Source organism: Populus trichocarpa, chromosome 14 (assembly GCF_000002775.5).
Source record: "Populus trichocarpa isolate Nisqually-1 chromosome 14, P.trichocarpa_v4.1, whole genome shotgun sequence".
NCBI classification, from domain to species: domain Eukaryota; kingdom Viridiplantae; phylum Streptophyta; class Magnoliopsida; order Malpighiales; family Salicaceae; genus Populus; species Populus trichocarpa.
Genome location: NC_037298.2, coordinates 6,005,969 through 6,026,410, shown reverse-complemented (window position 1 = coordinate 6,026,410; position 20,442 = coordinate 6,005,969). Strand labels below are relative to the sequence as shown.

Sequence of the window (20,442 nt, the reverse complement as noted above, 5' to 3'; positions counted from 1 at the left end):
CGGAAAAAAAATTACCGACGAAAGATTCACAGATGGAGCATTTCCATCGGTGATTCCATCGGTAAATTAATTACCGATGGAATATATGTCTTATGCCGACGGAAAAATTCTACCGGTAAAACTGTTAAATCTTGTAGTGACTCTACTTCTACTGACAATCATATATAACTACAATTGGGCAAGGGTAATTTTTCACCTGAAATGGAACCGAAGAGTCGCCTTCTTCCCTCTGAACGTCAGGATCCAGCTCCTTCGCCTTCACTCTTTCATCATTTTTCTGCTATGGGTGTGTGTGACTTGGGCACCCACAGCAATGTTTGTTTCTAGAGACGACCTTGTCATATCCAAAACCTGGCTGGTCCATCGAATAATGTGGACGAGGAACAAATTGTACAGGGACAGCTTCATGATATGGAGGATATATATATCCAGAGAGCACTGATATTGAGGTGGTGGAAAATGAGAACAAGGAGGCGTAGGACTACAGTAACCAGTGAAGTTACCATGGCCGCAGCAGGCATGGCATGGGATCGAGTACCCAAAGTCGTTCACGTGAGGCCAAATTCCATAGAAAGCAGCAGATTTGGATGGATCAACGTGCATACGAGGTGGAATAGCTAGCCCCAGAGCTTGGAAGATGATGCTGCATGGAGGGCACATGGTCTCCATTCATGGCGTGTAAGTCCATGTATCTATGCACAGACATCATTTCCGATAAAGCTTATTCATTACAAGAAGCTTGGTAGTTCTTTATCAGGCTGAAATTCCTGACTCAGACTACCAGTGGTTGATGTGTGATGCCACTGATCAGAAGGAAAAACATTATAGTCAAGCTAACGGTGAACTCTCTGGAATTTTCTTGCCACGTATGACCATTTCTCATCGTCCACGTTTCGTGATTTCAAGTTCGATAAGCTAGAATTCTGGGTGGGCCCTTACGTAGTTTATAAGATTTTGAGTAGGCCCAGCTAATAAGATCCGATCCTTTGTTCTATTGGACACAATAGCCTAAAAGTTCCCAGCCCATTGGACTTGGATTCAGTTAACAACAGGTATTGTGCAAGTACAACTTCGAAATTTATACTGACATGTCGTTTTCCTCTTCTTCCCCAACAAACAAAACAGTAACACACCTTCCCCTACTGAAGTCGTTCTTCAATCATAAAACACCATGGCTTTGAAGCTGCTGAGCAAACTCCGAAATCAGAATCTTCAAATCACTCGAAACCGAAACCACCACCGGCTCGTCGATGCCGCCAGATTCTTCTCTGAACAGCCAGTTTCGAATCTTTCGACACCAGATGATAGCAAATTTATTATTAAGAACAAACAACAAACCACCACATCATCTTTGAAACAGCACGAGCTTGCTAAATTCGCAGCCATTTCTGATACCTGGTTAGCCACAGCTTCTTTTAAAGCTTTCCGTGATTCGATCAATATCAAGATGTTGAGTTCATCTTGTTCTATAATTTATTGAGCAGGTGGGATTCAGAAGGTCCATTTAAACCATTGCATAACATGAACCCTACAAGACTCGCTTTCATTCGCTCCACGCTTTGTAGACATTTCAGGTAGATTTACTGCAAGTGAGTGAATTATTATTATTTCTTGGATTTTTTTAACCTGTTTTGTTTCTTAATTTTTTGTTTGTTTACTTGCTTCAGTAAGGATCCGAACTGCGCTAGGCCTTTTGAAGGACTTAAAATTGTTGATGTTGGTTGTGGTGGTGGAATTCTTTCGGAGGTAAAGTTATTTTTCTAGAGTATTTCTTAGTGTTCTTGCTAAATTTGTATTAGCCAGTTCCGACCAGCTGCTTTCACAAAATGTGAAGCTTCATTTAAGCGATAAAATTTAAAGCAAAATTTTGAAAATTTCAAGGCTAGGCGATAGAACTCAAGTGTCTGTCTGTTGTTATCAAGGACGACTGAGTTTTCTGTTGCAACTGAAGCGATAGAATACAATGTCTTAACAAAAGAAGAATTTTATGGCTTCAATCTTATTCATATAAATCTGTTGCAACTAATGGTAGATATGCTAAGTTTTGATTAATTGAGAAATGAAAAGATTTAGAGGGAATAATGCTATATGTTAGTTTTTGTTTCTCATGCTCCGTAGCTTAGTAAAGAATTCTGAAAAAAAAAAGAGTTGCAAATGCCTGTAAAATATTTCAAGTTCTTATGAACACATCAAATCATTCAATATTTTACTTAGGATTACACACTCACACTAGAACAGAACTGTTGTGGTATTATTGTGATTTCCAATGACTGAATTCGGTACAGTCATCAGTGTGTATACTATGTTTTCTGTTTTTATGATGGTAAATGATTATATTTATTATTTCCAATCAAAGCCGTGATAATACTCACCCTTTCCTTTTCTTCTTCAGCCTTTAGCTAGGATGGGAGCAACCGTAACAGGAGTTGATGCGGTGGAGAAAAATATCAATGTTGCACGCCTTCACGCTGTATGATTATTTTATATTTTGAATCACTGAGATCACGTTTTGTTTAAGATGATTTTCTGGATCATTTATTTTTTGTTGTGGGGATTGCTGCTAACATAGGAAGGTCTTGGCTAATTGGTGTGGAAATAAGGGGCATGGAGCTTAATAGTTACTGGTTGAAAAAAGTTCTGTTTTCACTTTTTTTTTTTTTTGTGAAGAAGGTAAATGTCAAAGCTCACAAAAAGACACTATTGCATGCAAGGTGCAATTGCTGAACCCACTCCAGCTGTATGAATTGTATAGGATATTATTAGTATTTGTATGTTTGAGAATATAAACATGTGTCATGTTGTAATATATAAGAAAATATGTTGAAGTGGGGTGTGCTTCTGCCACCTGGCCCTGTAATCAGTGCTAACTCTCTCTCCACCCCTGAAATTGACTTAAACCTATACCTTCTGGGAGGGGGATGGGAGACTGGTGAGGGGTTTGAGTATTTTGGGGCAGAACTGTCAGCCCCAGTGCTAGCATAACTAATGCATGCCATATTTAGATAGTATTGGAGTGGCTAACATCGAATTATAAGTTAATTGGTTTTCATAATCAAGAGTCTTTTTCTTTCTGATATTTGATAAATCAGTACTCAACTACATTTTTACATACATTACACCACCTTGATACCCAGCTAAATGCCTGAAATGCTAAAATTCAATATCCTCAAGGCTGTTCTAAATCAGGTGGAGCACATATTGCATAATAATATTTATTGTTGAAGAAGGTATTAACTCCAGTTAAACACTTCTTGGCGGCAGATCATGTTAGCAAATCCTACGAAGTCCAAAACTTTGTTAAGTTTGTGTCATCTCTCACCATGTGAGATACATCCAGAGTTACCAACGAGCAATGTCCTTAGAAATGGAGTCGAGGTTTTCTTGTCATATAAAAAGAAAAGATAACAACAACAAAAAAAAAAAAACCAACCCAAAAAGATCATGGCTTTATTAGTTATGTGGTGTTCAATCCCCCCCCCCCCCCCCCCCCCCAATCTTAAAATCCACACAAAGTGTTTAAATAGTGATTTATTTATTCTTTTAGTTTAGATTTCAAAACTAATATTTGCTTTATCTATCCTCTCAGGATTTGGATCCAGAGACTTCAACCATTGAATACTGTTGCACAACAGCTGGTATGCTGAATTGTTTTTTTTCAAATTGATGATGATAATTTTTTTTTCCTGAATGGGAGTTGATGGTACATATGTGAGAATATATTCTATATTCTAGCACTGTTCTTTTGCCCCTCGTAATGCTGTTTGGTGGAGAAAAACTAAATGGATCGCACTAATTAGTCCAGAATTTTTTTTATGATGCAACTTTGGTTTCCATGATTTCCAGAAGGGTAATCATGTTTTTGCAGTGCTTCTTTTACATGCCTTGATGGTCCATTTACATTTCATAGACAGCATGGTTTTCTTGGAAAATCTCTAGTAGTCATCTCAGATACAAAGATTTCACATGTATTAGCATTTAATGTCTATGATTTATTGAAAATACAAGTTCACGTTTGAAATTATTGATCAAACATTCCCAAAGTATTAGAATAAAGGTAATAGTCTGTGAAATTTCTCATCTTTTGTTTCCCATTTCTAATGCTGCTCCATCTGTAATCTTTAGAGTAATTTTTTATGAGTAAATTTTCCTTTCTACGGTATTATCATGAAATGTTTTAGAAACAGGAGTCAATTCATCAACAGAAAAGGAAGCTTATATATACATACAATTTCATGTACAGAAAAGCTAGTCGAGGAGCAGAGGAAGTTTGATGCTGTGATTGCACTGGAGGTGCTCTCTCTCTCTCTCTCTCTCTCTCTCTCTCTCTCTCTCACACACACACACACACACACACACACACACACACACACACAGAACACTCAGCATGCCATGTACGTAGATCCCATCTGGTAGTTCCTTGTGCTGGTTTGCAATCTTCCTATATTTTTTTTTAAATCTCTAATTTCTATCCAAATAATCAGGCTTTCTGATTTTCACTCCAGGCAATAGAAGCTAACTCTTTATTGCAATCATACATTTTGTTATCCCTGTTTTTCTTTCTCCTGTCCTATATGCCCAAGTATTGATTCTGAATCTGGGGGTGGAGAACACAGGATTTTGGTGAAATCTAGAGTTGATTATTAACTCTGGCATTATTGTGAAAAATAATGGTAGGTTGGATGGAATACTACTGTCCATTCCATAATCTGGTTCAAGAAGATTATTCTCTCAGATAGCTAAGATCCCAAAGAATATTCTGCATTTAGCATAGATGTTTGCAGTTGCCTATTTTAAAGATTCTATCTATACAAATCTAGTTTGCTTAGCCGCGTGCTCAAGGATTCTCTCTTTCTCTCTTTCTAACCTTTTCAGTTTAGTTATTACCTCAGTCTGTAATGTTACTACCCTGCATATTTCCAGACTTGCAGCAATAAGGGCAGGTTACTAAATTCACTATATATTAACCATGTAGAGAACTGTTTCTTAACTTAGAACTACTTCCTGAATGCCAAATGCTTCATCATGAAGCAATCTATCTTGCAGAGTTGGCAGGTATCATAGAGAGGTTATATTCTGCTTCTTTAATGAAAAAGGAGAGGTTGAGTTGCTTGTGCAGTGCAAGACACTCTGGATAAATTGGTTGAAGGAAATGATGCTATTATCATAGATTGGGATAAAACAACTACAGTTCAGTAGAATTATTGTCTGCAAGGAACCAGAGAGTGTATAACATGCTCTCCTTTCTTGCAAGCAAAAGTAAAGAGTTAATAATGACAGCAGTACGATAGTGTATCTCAGCTTTTGAATCATAACCATACATTAGAATCCAATTGCTGGCGTGTAGAAGAAACATATTCAGCCATGACATAAATAGCATGCCCGGTTTATTAATCTATGCTGCTTGAACATATGGAATATCATATACCACTCATATAGGCATGGATCATATTGCTGCAAATTCAATCTTGAAATGACTTAAGAATCCTCCTGCAATTTTAGTGCATATGAATGGATTTTGGTGATGTGATGTAAACCCTTCCAAGGGATACTATATGACAAAACTCAGATATTAATGTCAGACAATTTCATCACACTCTTCTAATCATTTCAGCATTGGCAGCCAATTTGTTTGTAAGATAATTTTTTTATCTGAAGGTAATTGAGCACGTGGCAGCTCCTGCTGAATTCTGCAAGTCGCTGGCAGCACTGGCTTATCCTGGTGGAGCCACTGTAATATCAACAATTAATCGTTCTATGAGAGCGTATGCGACTGCCATTGTTGCAGCAGAGTACCTTCTCAATTGGGTATGGTTCTTGCTCATTCTGGTATCTTTGTGCATGTTGTTGATTTCCATGTGGAGATCCTTGCTTGCTTGCAAATCATTTACTTTATTTGTTGTACCTGGTCATGCTTCAGAATGTATGTTATTTTTTAACTTGCATCTGTTAAATATTTCAATACTCGTGTATTTTCACCTACTTTTTGCTTGGGAATTCATCTCTATAATGACAGGTACATAGCAGTATGTAAATTTTCAACATTTCTGGCTCTCAGTATAGTGGAGACTACTATTTTCAATGTGTTTCAAACTTTTTCATGCTTCACATCAGCTTGTCATAAAGTTTCTCCAATATAATTTGCAGTTATAGTTTTAGGTTGTGGACATTCCAGCTTTACTATTTTGTTTTAGTTAACATGACCATGATCCATACTTTATGTGGTATTGAAGTGTTACGGGGTTTACATTCACAACAGTTGAATCGTGCCATAAAAATTTGTTTCGGAATAAGAGGTGTGATATAAATAAATGAGAAACCTAATCTAAAATCTCACAGTTTTCACTGGTAGTGGAACTGTTCTAGCATTTTATGACTTATTTTTCCTATAGCAAAGGACTTTGTGTCTAGGAATATCCAGTGCATGCAATCTTCTTATCGCTGTAGTTGGTGGTGGAGGTAGTGTGAAGGTTTTAGTCTTCCCAAAATTTCTGGAAGTAATCTGTCGATGTATTATAGTTTGATTCTATCCTTTTGTTTGCTTTGTGTTGTTACTGATAACCAATGCTGCACAGCTTCCTAAAGGCACGCATCAGTGGTCAAGCTTTCTTACTCCTGAAGAACTGGTGCTTATCCTACAGCGTGCTTCTATCAATGTAAGATGGATGGATGCTTTCCCTTCTGACATTTTGACATGTCTACTACTGTTACTTCTTAGCAAAAACTTATTGCTTTGGGTTTGGTGCTCGCCAGGTTAAAGAAATGGCTGGATTCGTTTACAGCCCCTTGACTGGGCGATGGTCTCTATCTGATGATATTTCTGTGAACTTCATAGCCTATGGTACCAAAGATGGTCAATGATGAGAATTGCGTACAAAGACAGGCATGCTGATTAAAAGTTTTGCTCTTAGGTATTTTATTTACTCATTCTTTGCTTCTGTCTAGTCGCAAATAATTTCCATCTTGCTCTCTTCGTTATTAGCACTGAATGTGAGCATAAAGAAACAAAATGCTTCAGAAACTGTCCTCAAACCCAAAATTTTAAGCCATAACAAGGAGCTCTAGCCTCGAGCTTTATGACTTGCTCCAAGACATCAATCTTTCAGCACATACGACCTGGTTAAGGAGACAACAATGAAGTAGCTTTTATGTCCTTTTTACCAGACCACTTTTGGTCCATGGGTTATCTAGAGGAGCAGGACCTAGATAGAAAAAATTAAGTGAATAGACGAGAATGAAATGGGAATCACTAGGTCACTGAGAGAAATGGAAAAGGAGGTCTTGCATTTTGCAGAGAGAATCCTTAGGCAATACCCTCTCTAGGTTTCACAATTGTCAGTGTTATACCTAAAGCAACCTTGTCATCTTAAGGTGAGTAAAATTTACTTTCTGGTCCTCAAAAAATGATTCTGGCCCAAATATACGAAGCGAATAGCTGAATAACATGTATTTTGTTCTAAGTAGCCTCAAACAATTTGTATTTTGGAGCTACCCTTCAGTTCACCGTATGTTTCTAATTCCTCAAATTCATTGGCACGCCTGAACTCAAGGATTGGGCTGAAATAAGGCAATGGCGGGGCTTGAGCGATGCATGCTTGTGCCTCAGGTCAATTATGCCATCGTGTACATGCATGGCTTGCCACTGGTTTGACCCATGGAATATAAGCATGCCACCAAGGTTCTGTCTCAATTGGAAGTGGCTGGAAACCACTTCCTCTCCGCAGCCTATAATGTGCAAGGTGACTGAGACAGGCACCGGAATTCCCCATCCCTTCGGGTGCAAATTCTTTGGTTTTATAGAAAGATGGTTCGGAATCAACATCAAACATTAGGTTTCTTTGATATAATAAAGAACAGTAAAATTTTTTGGTGCATGTTGCCCACCCTGCCTTTTTCATCGAAAATTATGTAACAGCTTGCAAAGATGGATAACTTTCAAACTACAAGTGGTTCCTGCATTAAAGCCAGTCATGTCAATCTGCTCCACATTAACTATCAAATTTTTTTCCTATTAAGTGACCACGGCTAGCTTCTTAATTGTTTTGAGAATTCGTAGTTCACATCAAATGTTTCGTGCCTGGATTAAAAAAAAAAACAAAGGGAAGACGACTTTGTTTAAAATGGTCACGATTAATTTAACCATTATTCTTTCTTCACCCTGACCACGGTCGCGTGATGAGTGTGTGAACAGGGCCTCAGCCAAACCAAGAGTCAACATGGGTGAAATAAATTACGACCTAACATATTCAAAGGTATGACATCCAACACGCGTAATTCTGTCGAGTCCTGCTTTCACACACAGGCGTCATTGGCTCACAGCCAAGACATACCCTCGTGTTCTTTTCTCTTTGGTTACAACAATGGTCACTAAACTCTAATCACGGACCGCAGCCCTCTCACCTTTTGTGCTGCTTGCTTCAGTTGTCAAATCACATGCTGGAGACACAGCGGCCTATTGAGCACAAGACGAGAAGGTAACTTTCCTTTAACGTTTGGCAATGAACAAACACCTCAAATCAATTTAGCTGGTCACCGTGATCCAGTTGCCAAAAATTCTCCAAGGAGTAAAAAATTGCCAAAATCAAGGCGTTAAAATCATGCCTTCTAGTGGAGGTGGTTTTATTAAAATCATGCCTTCTTTTTGACCGCTAGGTGGAACTACCTATGCTGCACTTGCTAGAAGATTGTCCGAGCGTAGCCGAGGCGGCAAATAAGTTAACAGCTTCACCACAATGTCCGTTCCCCGATCACTGGCTCAATGGCTTACTTTCAACAGGGCTATTTGACCATGTTTGGATTCAATTTTATATGCGAGTATATTCAAGCAATCCTGACAATTTTAAGAAATCTTGGAACCTATGGACACCATCTATTACTGCTGGTAAGTTTTTTGTTGGGCTGCCAGCTTCCCATGCGGCTGCTGGCAGTGTTTACGTGCCAACAAATCCGCTCATATCACAAGTGCTACCTTTTGCGAAGGCTGCTTCAAAATATGGGTGTCATGCTTTGAGACAAGTACAATGATGATCACTAAAAAAATGCTTGTATAATGTTGCAAGAATATATATATTTTTTTAAAAAACTCAAAATATTGATTGAAATGTGTTTAATAAGCTTGACTAATTTAAATAATATAAATAAAAATTGATAATGTAAAAAAAAAACTATGAAGCTCATATATAGTAAATTAAATAAAATTATGAAACTTAATTATCAAATAACCCAATATTAAAGGGTAAAATAAATAAATAAAAAATAAAACAATAAAAAAATCTGAGTCAATATGAGTTAATCCGCTAACCTCGCGATCCTAGACACATGATTGAGATAACTTCATATAAAGAAAAGCGAACTAAAAAAGCATGAAGATCAATTTTCAATAAATTAAATGAAACTAAATGATGATGTACAAAATTGAAGAAAAATAAATAAATAAAAAAGATAAAAAAACAAAATAAATAGCAATCAAAATAATAATGATCAAATTGAATAAAAAATAAATAAAATGACATATTTATATGGTGGCAAGAAAAAGGAAGAAAAGATGGAGGAGAAGAACAAAAGTCCATTAAAGCTCAACTACTGCTCCACTGTGTATATACACAACACCAACAAAAAGATCACGGTGAGATATTTCCATCATCGCCCTGGAAGATGGTGTTTGGACGTGAAATAATGTTGAACATGTCTTTTCGTTGATGCGTGTGTACACTATCAATTTTATTTTAAAATAATTTTTAGATTTGTTGAAACAACAAATCGTTATTTTATTAGCCTTTTAACAAATTTTGCATATAAAAGATAAAAAAAAAACCAAATTGCTACCAATCTACCTTTTAAAAACTTGCGTCGGCTTAGACTGAATTCCAATTATTCATAAAGAATGCGGCGTTGCACTATCAAAGTTTCAAAGCTTCGATATTTGTTGTAGCCAATGCTGCTTAAAACAGAAAGAGTACATCTTAAGTGGGAGTTGATCGGACCACCTTGGAAGATGAGTTGAGAAATTGGTGTGAAAACTACGAGTGGATTTCTTGTTCGTGAGCTCCTTTTCCACAAATGTGCTGACTTGTAAGCATGGATCGTGGTAAGAAGTCATTCTTACAGGTTTTCGATTACTTTTCAATGTAGGAGCTTCCCCTACTTTCACTTGTTCTCTCCAATATTTTCCAATTTCAGTGTGAAATTGAAATTTGGAATTAATTAATGCTCTTCAGTGCTTGACCTTCATCCACCTTTCATTGGATAAGTCATCCACCATTCTTCAAGCTCAAGCTCAATGTGGATTTTTTTTTCCCATTTATCTTGGGGTCTATTGGCTCTCGATTCCTTCATTTTTTTTGTGCGATTGTAACTACACCAAGGTGGTGTTAGGTTTAGGAAATTTGGGAAAAAGTGAGCTGAAAATGTAAAACTCTGGAGCATTATCGTGCTTGATAAATGGTACGGTCTAGGAATGGGAATTTCAAAAATTTTATGTCCCCAAGCGGTCTTAGTTTTCCCACGAAAATGAAACATATCGATGTGGCACACGTTAATATTAAACAGACTCAAAGCAATTTCCCATTTTGCTGCTAAACGGTCCTGCTACCTTCTGCCACTCATTCTACGCTGCTGGGGAATCATGTTTGGCGTCCAAGTTTCCCTGTTCCTGCAGTGGTGGTATTCCCCTTGTGTTCTTCGCGGACTTTTCTCTCTTCAAATGGTTCTCATTTCCACTGTGGTGCTTTCTAATTCATCTTTGATTTTTCATTTTTTTTATAGAAAAGACAGGCTTGACTTCAAGTCAACTAAAGCCATGTTTGATGTATTTAAAAATAGAATTGAAACATATGACTGTCAATAGTAACCATGGACAAATTGCAACAGCAATAATTGTTTCCATCAATTCTCAACTCTACAAAAGGCTACTCCTTCAGAACCCTTTTGCATCAAAGCTCAGTAAAAACCTCAATTAAATAGTTCAAAAATGGCAACTGAATTTTCTGCAAAATCTGCATTTCTCCTCCTTGGCATACTGCTAAATCTGGCTTTCAAAACAAAAGCTGGAAGCATAGTGATTTATTGGGGCCAAGACGGGAGGGAAGGCACACTCACAAGTACATGTGCGTCACGAAAATATGGTATTGTAAACATAGCCTTCCTCTCGATTTTTGGCAAAGGCCAAAAACCTCAAATCAACTTAGCTGGTCACTGTGATCCGTCCTCAAATGGTTGCCAAAAAGTGAGCAACGACATCCATAATTGCCAAAACCAGGGCGTCAAAGTTATGCTTTCCATTGGTGGTGGAACTAGCGGCTACACCTTAACCTCTGATGCTGAAGCTAGGGGTGTAGCAGAATATTTATGGAACAATTTCCTCGGTGGACGTTCAAATTCAAGGCCGCTCGGTGATGCCATTTTGGATGGCATAGATTTTGACATAGAGGGTGGAGAACTTCACTATGTAGCTCTTGCCACTAGATTGTCCGAGCTCAGCAGAGGAGGCAGGAAAGTGTACTTAACCGCGGCACCAGTGTCCTTTCCCTGATGATTGGCTCGATGATGCACTTGCCACAGGACTTTTTGACTATGTGTACATCCAATTTTACAACAATCGACCATGCGAGTATAACACCAATAACCCTAAGAAATTTAAGGATTCATGGAACCAGTGGACGTCATCTGTTCCAGCCCAGAAGTTCTTCGTGGGGCTTCCAGCTTCTCAACAGGCTGCGGGCAGTGGTTATGTGGGAGCCAATATACTCAAATCGCAAGTGTTGCCTTTTGTCAAGGGTTCTTCTAAGTATGGAGGTGTCATGCTTTGGAACAAGTACCACGATGATCGAAATGGATATAGCTCCCAAATAAGGGACAGTGTTTAATTTCGAAGAGCCGATCCTTGCACGTTATGACACCTAAAATCAAAGAGCAATGCCTGAGTTTCCTCTTTAGGGGAGTCCTTAATACTCTTTTTTTTTTTTTTAAAGTATGAAATAAAACGTTGCTCATTACTCTTTGTTATGTGAAAATGAATGAAAAGTAAGCTTTATTATTTATACATTTAGTCCATAACTCCTAGCCGACTACTACTATTTCTTGAGTTGAGAATTGCCCTGTTTTTTTAGTCATCATACGCAATTCTAATTCCTCCTTGTCATTGTTGTTAAAAGCGTGCGTTCACACGACTTTCTAATAAGCTTTTGAAAAATATGAAGCTTCAAATCGCTTTATATGCTATAGATTATAGTTTAGGGTGACTCCCCCCCCCCCCCCCCCCCCCTCAAATGTGCGCAAGGGCTAGTGAATACAAAGCCCAATTACAATAGAAGCCCATAAAAAAGCCCAAATAAAAACAAACTCTTAAGATAACCCAACAAAACATATTAGCCCAGACCATGAAAAGATTTCTTCGAAGCCTCCTGCACAGTTTTATCACTCCTACATTGGACAGATTCAGTATGTAACCTCTTAAGCCCAATATAATATAAGGAGCCTGGGCTTATATACATCATTTAGGCTAAATAAAAACTCAAACAGCGGGCGACTACTTTATTTTTTTCACACCGGCCCAGACAAAAGCAACTCCAACTCCAAATTAACATCACGTCAAATTCACTATTTTAAACCATTGATTTTTTTTATTTATTTATCTAAACATGCTATTTAGAAGTTTATTAGACGCAGCTAATCTGATCAAACTGGATCGGCTTGTTAAGAGGTAAAACTCTTCCAATAATAATATATTCTGTTCACAAGAATCGAACTCAACAACTTACTTAAAAAAAATAAAAGCCAAACTACTTGAACCAATCACCATTGATTTTTAAACTAAGTCTTATCCAATAGCTTAGAGTTTTAAAATAAAAATAACATCATCAATATTAAAGACTTGTTTGAAATTATGACAGTGATGACAGTTTAAAGTATTTTTCGTTTAGAAATGTATTAAAATAAATTTTTATTTATTTTTTAAAGATATATCAGCACATCAAAACAATATAAAAAGATAAAAATAAATTTTATAAAAAGAATATTTCAAAATTTTCGGTGCAAACACTCTCTTAGTATTGACGCATGAGATTCAAGGTGTAAAAAACTCCCCTCAACAAACGTCAGTAAGAAATTCTAGCATTCAATACCCAAGAACACGCCTACAGACGTCAATATGCTTGACTTGGGTTCAATGAAAGCGTGTTCTGATCGACGACTGTATATGAATTAGCTGTACAGAACTTTGCTTATTTCCCCGCATCATTCTTCAGCGCATGCGACAGTGAATGGTAGCAACGTAGAAATAGCAACAGCAATTATTGTTACAATCGTTTCTCACCAGTCACTTCTATAAATAGGTTGCTCTATAATACTTTATTTGCATCAAACTCGGTGAAAAGGTCAATTTTTTTAAAAATGAGTCCCAGATTTTCTGCAAAATGTGCAATTCTCTTCCATGCAACACTTCTTGCTTTGGCTTTCAAAGCAAAAGCTGGAAGCATAGTGGTTTATTGGGGCCAAGATGCGAGGGAAGGCACGCTCACAGATACATGTGCCTCAGGGAAATATGGCATCGTGAACATAGCCTTTCTCTCAGTTTTTGGCAATGGCAAAAAACCGCAGGTCAACTTAGCCGGTCACTGTGACCCATCCTCAAATGGCTGCCAAAGAGTAAGCAGAGGCATCCATAACTGCCAAAACCAAGGCATTAAAGTTATGCTTTCCATTGGTGGTGGATCTGGTGGCTACACCTTAACTTCACCTGATGAAGCTAGGGGTGTAGCAGAATATTTATGGAACAACTTCCTTAGTGGAAACTCGAATTCAAGGCCACTAGGCGATGCCATTTTGGACGGCATAGATTTTGACATAGAGGGAGGGGAACGTCACTATGTAGTTCTCGCTTCTAGATTGTCCGAGCTCAGCCGAGGAGGCAGGAAAGTGTACTTGACAGCTGCACCGCAGTGTCCTTTTCCCGACAATTGGCTTGATAAGGCACTTCAGACGGGACTTTTCGATTATGTATGGGTCCAATTTTACAACAACCCTCAGTGTGAGTATAACACTAACAATCCTCAGAGCTTTAAGGACTCATGGAACAAATGGACATCTTCTATTCCGGCCAGGAAGTTTTTTGTGGGGCTTCCGGCTTCTAGGGCGGCTGCTGGCAATGGTTTTGTGACAACTGATGTGCTCAAATCGCAAGTGCTACCTTTTGTCCAAGGTTCCCCCAAGTATGGCGGTGTCATGCTCTGGAACAAGTATAGTGATGATCAAAGTGGATACAGTTCCAGGATCAGGGATAGTGTTTGAGCTTCTTGAAAGGAGTTCCAAGTATGATATCATCATCATTAAGCCAAAATCAAAGAGCAGCGTCCTTGTAATCCTAATAAGTTGCCTCCTTAGAGTTGATTAATATCGTGAAATAAAACGTTTCTCCTTCTACTTTTATTGCAAAACGATAGGCAGTTTATGCGCACACGCGCAATAAGACTTGGAGTTTTGAACCGGAGACTTTATATCTTTACTCAAATCCTTGCCTCCTATGCGCTAATTCTTGTAGATTTATTAATGGGTTAGTAATTCCTTAATTACTATTGCTATTTCAATACCTAAAAAACATCTCCAGTGCTTTTTCTAGGGTTCAAACTCAGACTATTTTTTAAAAAAAAATAACCAAAGAAAATTGTTTACTATTTTTTAATGATATAGGTCTTTTCTGACTAACTTTCTCAAAAATTAATGTCTAAAATTGCCTTCTGAATAATAAAAATTACATAGCCAAATAAAGTGGAATCTCACGTAAGGATCAATTTGTCAATGTATACCATGTTCATCATCTGATATATGAGTTAAAGATGGTAAAGCTAACTTATTTAATAATTTCTTTTTAATTAAAGTTCTTAAAATCATGAAATACAATCTTAAAGTGGAGGTAAGGCGATAAAAATAGTCTAAATTTATGTAAGTTTCAAGTTTAAAAATTTTTTACTCGAGAGAATTTAGTCTAAAATTTTCTAAGAACGATAAATCAGAAATTTAGTGTGTATTTAAGGATAAAATTAGTTTATTTAAGAATTTAAAGATAAGTTAGAGAATTTTTCTATTATATAAAGATAGATTGAGTTATTAACCCTTAAAAAAATATAAAACCACTAGTAAATATTGAAAATTTTGAGAAATTCTTGTCTTTCAAAACTTATTTTATTACCCATAAACATATTTATATTTAAAAGGCTTATGGACATGATATTTTTTATTTTTTAGATTTTACAAGTTCATATTTTCTCTCTCTCTCTAGGTTTTCATGTTTTGTGGATTTTTATGGGTTTTTTTTCATATTTTTTTTAAAAAACTAAAGTTAGATTTTCAATTTATTTTTTAAAAGAGCATATGAAAGAAGAGCTCCAAAAAATGAAAGTAGATTGATCAATCATGTCTGTGATATAAAACTAAGAAATAAAATAGAAGGCACCAATGAAAAGAAAAGAAAATGAAAGGTGCATTCCAAAATAATAAAATTGTTTTCATTCTAAAGGAAAGGTGTATTCCAAAAAAAAATGGTTTTTTTTACTAATAAAAAATATTGAAACCGTGCTTTCCAGTAGTATAGCTGATGTTTTTTTTTTTGTAATTTTTGTTGTTGCTAGAACTATGTGGTATAGTTCAACTACCCCCATTGAATTATTTGGTCCCACTCGTTATCAATGGGCTCAAGGATACTTCTAGCAAGAAATATATTGAAGAATTGGTATTGGGCTGACCGAAAATTAAAGCTTATCTAAAACTTGGTCTAAAATTCTTGAAAAAATAGATGATTACATTGGAAATAATTCGGCAAAGGATGGATTGTTCAGGGCTTGATCAATGGATAATGGGGATGGAATAACTATTGGGTGGTTAGGATATCATATATTTAGAGATAAAAAAAAAAGAGCGTGAGCTTTTTGTACGTCGTATACCTACTTTTTTGGAAACATTTCCGGTAGTTTTGGTAGACGGAGATGGAATTGTTAGAGCCGATGTTCCTTTTTGAAGGGCAGAATCGAAGTATAGTGTTGAATAAGTAAGAATGCGTTTGGGAACGCGGTGCAAACCGCGTTCCCAAAAAATTTAATTTTTTTTTTTTGCTAAAATTTAATATGATTTGTATGTTTTGGATCGTTTTGATGTGCTGATGTTAAAAATGATTTTTAAAAAATGAAAAAAAATCATTGACATACATTTCAGCACGAAAAGTTATTTGAAAAGCAACCATTACCACACTGTCAAGCACTCTCTAAGTGTAACTGTTAAGTTCTATGATGGTGAACTAAATGGAGTCGGTTATAGTCATCTTGCTATTGTAAAAAATTATGCTAGACACACAAAAAAAAGAGTAAGATTTTAAATATTTTATTTTACTTATGAACAAAATAATAAAATTCTAATTGGATTGATGAATTATTTTTCAATTATTTATTGAATGATAAATCATTTACAAGTGATGGAGATACATAATTTAAATAATGAAAAATCTAATATTTAAAAATTATATAAAAAAATTACTGGAAATATGAAAACAAGTCCGAATATAATTTCATCATTATGGGCAAGATTCAATAGATAACCTTATTAGAGCAATCTAATACAGCGAAGCTGGGCTGGACTCTTCGGGCTCCATATTCCTCGTTTAGGTTAAACAAAATCCCTGCGGCGGGCGACTCCTTTAAATAAACTCTTTTCCTCACCGTCACCGACCCAAGCAAAAGAACGGTGAATCTCAGGCCGTCGCTCTCTTCCTCTGCGTGTATTATAAACCAGACTGAATATACTTTGCGGGGCAGACCATCTTTAGCAAGAGGAACAACATAAAATATTTTGTCAGTTTCTATTCGCAAACACAACCTCTTATCTTTTCCTGTTTATTAGGGTTTGTACTGTCTTAGGTTTTTAATCTTCAAACGAAGCGATGGGGAGAGCCAAAAAAGGCCCTAAATTTGCAAAAATGAAGAAGATGATTACCTCTAAAGCAATTAAACAGTGAGCACTTCTTTCTTTAGTTCCCAGGATCTGACCTGCTGATTTTAGCTCTCTGTAACTTTCTTTATTAATTATTATTTTTTTATTTAGACATAAAGAAGAGGTTTTGAATCCGAAGAAAAAAGATTTGTCCCTCGAAAAGCTTCCAAGAAATGTGTAAGCTTTCATGTCTATCACTGCTGCTGTGATTATAAATTTTCTCGAAGCAAGTATAAAAAGAATTTGGAACTGAAGTCTTTCTTTCCTTCTTTTGCCTTTTTATTTTTTATATAAATAGGCCACAGGTTTCTTCTGCTCTCTACTTCTCATACAACACAGCTTTGGGGCCGCCATATAGGGTCTTGGTGGATACTAACTTCATTAATTTCTCTATTCAGAATAAAGTGAGTGCTTAATGCAATTGGTAATTCTTAATGCCATCTGATTTTGATTAAAATAGCGATATGAGATTGAAATTTTGGCTCATGTAATTTCCTGCTGGTGTTTTGCAGTTGGATTTAGAGAAGGCAATGCTGGACTGCTTGTATGCGAAATGTGAGTTCTCTAGCCTCTTCTTTCTTCTTTTTACTAGCTCTATATTGTATGTTTTTGATTTGAGTAATATCTTAATTGTCTAAGTAGTAAGACTGGTTGGGGGATGAGATGAAGTTTGGAACTTCCTTTTACTATTATGTTTATTGATATCTTCCACTTTTTTCGATTTTAAGGCACACCTTGCATCACAGACTGTGTGATGGCGGAACTTGAGAAGTTAGGTCAGAAATACCGCGTGGCTTTAAGGTATGGTTTCATGTTTCTGAGTTTTTCAATTTCTTTTCCTGATATTTTTTGTATCAAGACTTAAGGTGGTTGATTGTGTCTGTGGTAGTGGTTTCAGTCTGCTTGTAAATTTTGTTACTTGCAGTTGACATCCGCAATGTGTTTCCTTTGCAATTTGGTGACCAAAAACTGGTCCAGTGCTGTTCAAAATTTCATTTGGTTACAGGAATTCTGATGATGGATGTTTGTGTCTTAACAGGATTGCTAAGGATCCACGTTTTGAGAGACTACCCTGTATTCATAAGGGGACTTATGCTGATGACTGTATTGTTGAAAGGGTTACCAAGGTACATTTTGACTATAATATCTTTGTTCTGCTAACCTTGCTGATTGTTGTTTTCTCAAAATGTTATCCACTTCGGAGATTTTTTCCAACTTGTCGGATGGAGTTAGCTGCCATTAGATAGTTTATTTGAAGTATTGATTAAGAATAAGGACTAATATGGGTTTGGAAGGAAGATAATCTATCATGTTTGTTAAGCTTGGACTGTTGATTTCAAATGCATGGTTTGGATTTTATCACTTGATGAATGTCAACCCTTTTCCACTAGTATAAAACACACTAACCACCCGCTGACTTATAAGAATAAATCTCCGTTTCTTTTAAATTCTATGGCTCATATTTAGCAAACATGGGACCTCATGTTGCGAGGAACCTGAGAGGATCAATCCAGATTTATAAATCACGCCATCTTTCTGACAATAAAAGGAGAAAATAATAAAGCCTCACAATCACAGAAGTTGGAGAAAATTATTCTCTTAAATATTCATGTCAATCTGTTTTTGTTGTTCTATTAAAAACATTGATCTATTACTTGGAAAAATAAGCTTGACAATAATGGCCATAGGCAAGGAATATAATCCGTTCTGTGACTGTATTTCAAAGTATTTTACTTTGTTTTTTATATGCTGAAGTATTATCCATGACACGACCTTTCATGTTGATTCCTTTGTGCATATTGACATTACCCAATGTGTTTTTTGAATGTAACTAACTATATCATTTGTGTGGGAACAGCATAAATGCTATATTGTTGCTACATGTGATCGAGATTTAAAGCGAAGAATCCGCAAGGTATCTTCAAGTGAATAATCTTTTGCTGTGCATTTGAAATGAAATCTGTTCTGATCTGAAGTTGCTTGTTTGCTGGCAGATCCCTGGTGTGCCAATCATGTACATCACTCAACACAAATACTCAATTGAGCGGTTGCCTGAAGCAACAGTAGGCGGAGGTAGGCCCCTGCGACTCGTGTTTAGTAGAAACATTTATTTGATAATGCTTCGATTTGATTAGACTGACTTCTGCGTCTTTCTGATGCAGCTCCACGATATTGATAACTTTCAAGATTGGGAGAACAGAGGATTTTGCTTGATGCTCTTGGATGTTATTTATCCTACCATATGGAAATATGGTTGAGGTCCTTTACCATATGGTGACTTTTTTTTAGTGTAGTTGCTTCCTACCTCGAAATGAGGGTTGAAATTTTGTTGTTTCTATAATCAGAGGAAATCTTCACAATATGCAACTGTTTTTAGCTGTACTCCTTGTTTCATTATTCTATATCACGCTTGCAGTCTGAATTATGCTTCAACCCCGCTCAAACTTGGCAACCGAAGCTTTGCCGTTTTCCTGAATTTGATGGGTGGTCGAATTGTTTTGTATTCTCACGCCAATGCATTTATTCCCCATGAATTGGACCTCGGTGGCGTTACAGCCAGCATTGTTGATGCAGAAGATAAGGACTCTGATGATTTATAATTATATTTAATAGTTAATGCAACAATACGAAGAACACTGAACAAAGTTCTCAGACCAAGCCGAATATGTAGATGGGGGTAGTTTTTGTTTATTTGCAGAAAATCACACCCGGATGATTTAATGGTTAATATCAGTTTGTGAATTTTTTAATTATTTTTTTAATATAATAAAAAATATTCAGGTCATAGAAAATTATTTTATATTGTTATTAAACTGAGTTTAGTGGGTCAATTTTGAAATTTTTCATTCTAATTTCATACCTAACTTTGAGAATTAAACCGTGTGAGAATTGATCAGATGTGTTTTAGTTAACTTAAGTGGTCTAAAAACAAGCTGGATAATTGGTAAAAAAAGTTTGAGGATAAAATTAACAAATAAAAAAAATATTCTGAATCAATATCTTATTTAGCTCGGGTTTAAAATTAAACTAAGTTAAAGTTGTTCTAACATGATCCAGTTGATATGATCAGTCCAAAAACAAATGAAAAATCAATTAAAAAAAATAAGAATAAAATTAAAAAAAATGATGATATGGACATGGAAAATACCTCTTGACCCGAATCCTCTCCTAACTTGGGTTTAAATTAAATTGTATAAGAGTTTTTATGATGTGATTCTGGTGTATTTAAAGATAACTTTAATAATTGTTAAAAAAAATTAATAATGAAATTAAAAAAAAATAAGGAAAAAAGTTGAATTAAAAATATCAACAGTTATAGAAATAATCATTACTTTTTAGATAATATCTTGTTTTGTCTATTTCGTATACTTCTAAATAGATTCCTTTAATAATTACTAAACATCTTTATATAAGTCATGTTGACCAAGAAAATAAATAAAGAATTTGAACAACAAAAAAAACATATATTAA

General features: G+C 36.0%; 3 protein-coding genes and 1 pseudogene across 7 annotated transcripts; all 4 read left to right on the top strand.

Annotated features, from left to right (window-relative positions):
* Positions 1-1,083: 1,083 nt before the first annotated feature.
* LOC7494128 (ubiquinone biosynthesis O-methyltransferase, mitochondrial) lies at positions 1,084-8,988 on the top strand. 5 transcript variants are annotated; one of them, XR_008057174.1, is made up of 12 exons: positions 1,084-1,398; positions 1,485-1,574; positions 1,668-1,746; positions 2,393-2,470; positions 3,587-3,635; positions 4,241-4,290; positions 5,656-5,805; positions 6,573-6,653; positions 6,751-6,908; positions 8,189-8,249; positions 8,419-8,471; positions 8,650-8,988. XR_008057174.1 is itself a non-coding variant. In XM_002320805.4 (9 exons), exons 1-9 carry the CDS (start codon positions 1,172-1,174, stop codon positions 6,856-6,858), a joined length of 912 nt encoding a protein of 303 aa, XP_002320841.1. In that variant the 5' UTR covers positions 1,084-1,171; the 3' UTR covers positions 6,859-7,087. The 5 variants fall into 5 exon arrangements, 1 of the variants encoding a protein (XP_002320841.1); XR_008057175.1 differs by lacking the exon at positions 8,189-8,249; XR_008057173.1 differs by lacking the exons at positions 8,189-8,249; positions 8,419-8,471; positions 8,650-8,988 and adding an exon at positions 7,497-7,974.
* A 1,888-nt stretch (positions 8,989-10,876) lies between these two features.
* LOC7494126 (basic endochitinase-like) lies at positions 10,877-12,035 on the top strand (annotated as a pseudogene).
* Positions 12,036-13,331: 1,296 nt separating this feature from the next.
* LOC7494125 (basic endochitinase) lies at positions 13,332-14,429 on the top strand. The gene has a single exon (XM_002320802.4). The coding sequence runs from the start codon at positions 13,387-13,389 to the stop codon at positions 14,281-14,283; it is 897 nt and encodes a 298-aa protein (XP_002320838.2). The 5' UTR covers positions 13,332-13,386; the 3' UTR covers positions 14,284-14,429.
* A 2,156-nt stretch (positions 14,430-16,585) lies between these two features.
* Positions 16,586-19,404, top strand: LOC7492746 (uncharacterized). The gene is made up of 9 exons (XM_006375294.3): positions 16,586-16,992; positions 17,083-17,148; positions 17,270-17,375; positions 17,484-17,526; positions 17,700-17,772; positions 18,011-18,098; positions 18,830-18,886; positions 18,966-19,044; positions 19,134-19,404. Exons 1-9 carry the CDS (start codon positions 16,922-16,924, stop codon positions 19,145-19,147), a joined length of 597 nt encoding a protein of 198 aa, XP_006375356.1. The 5' UTR covers positions 16,586-16,921; the 3' UTR covers positions 19,148-19,404.
* The last annotated feature ends 1,038 nt before the right edge of the window (positions 19,405-20,442 follow it).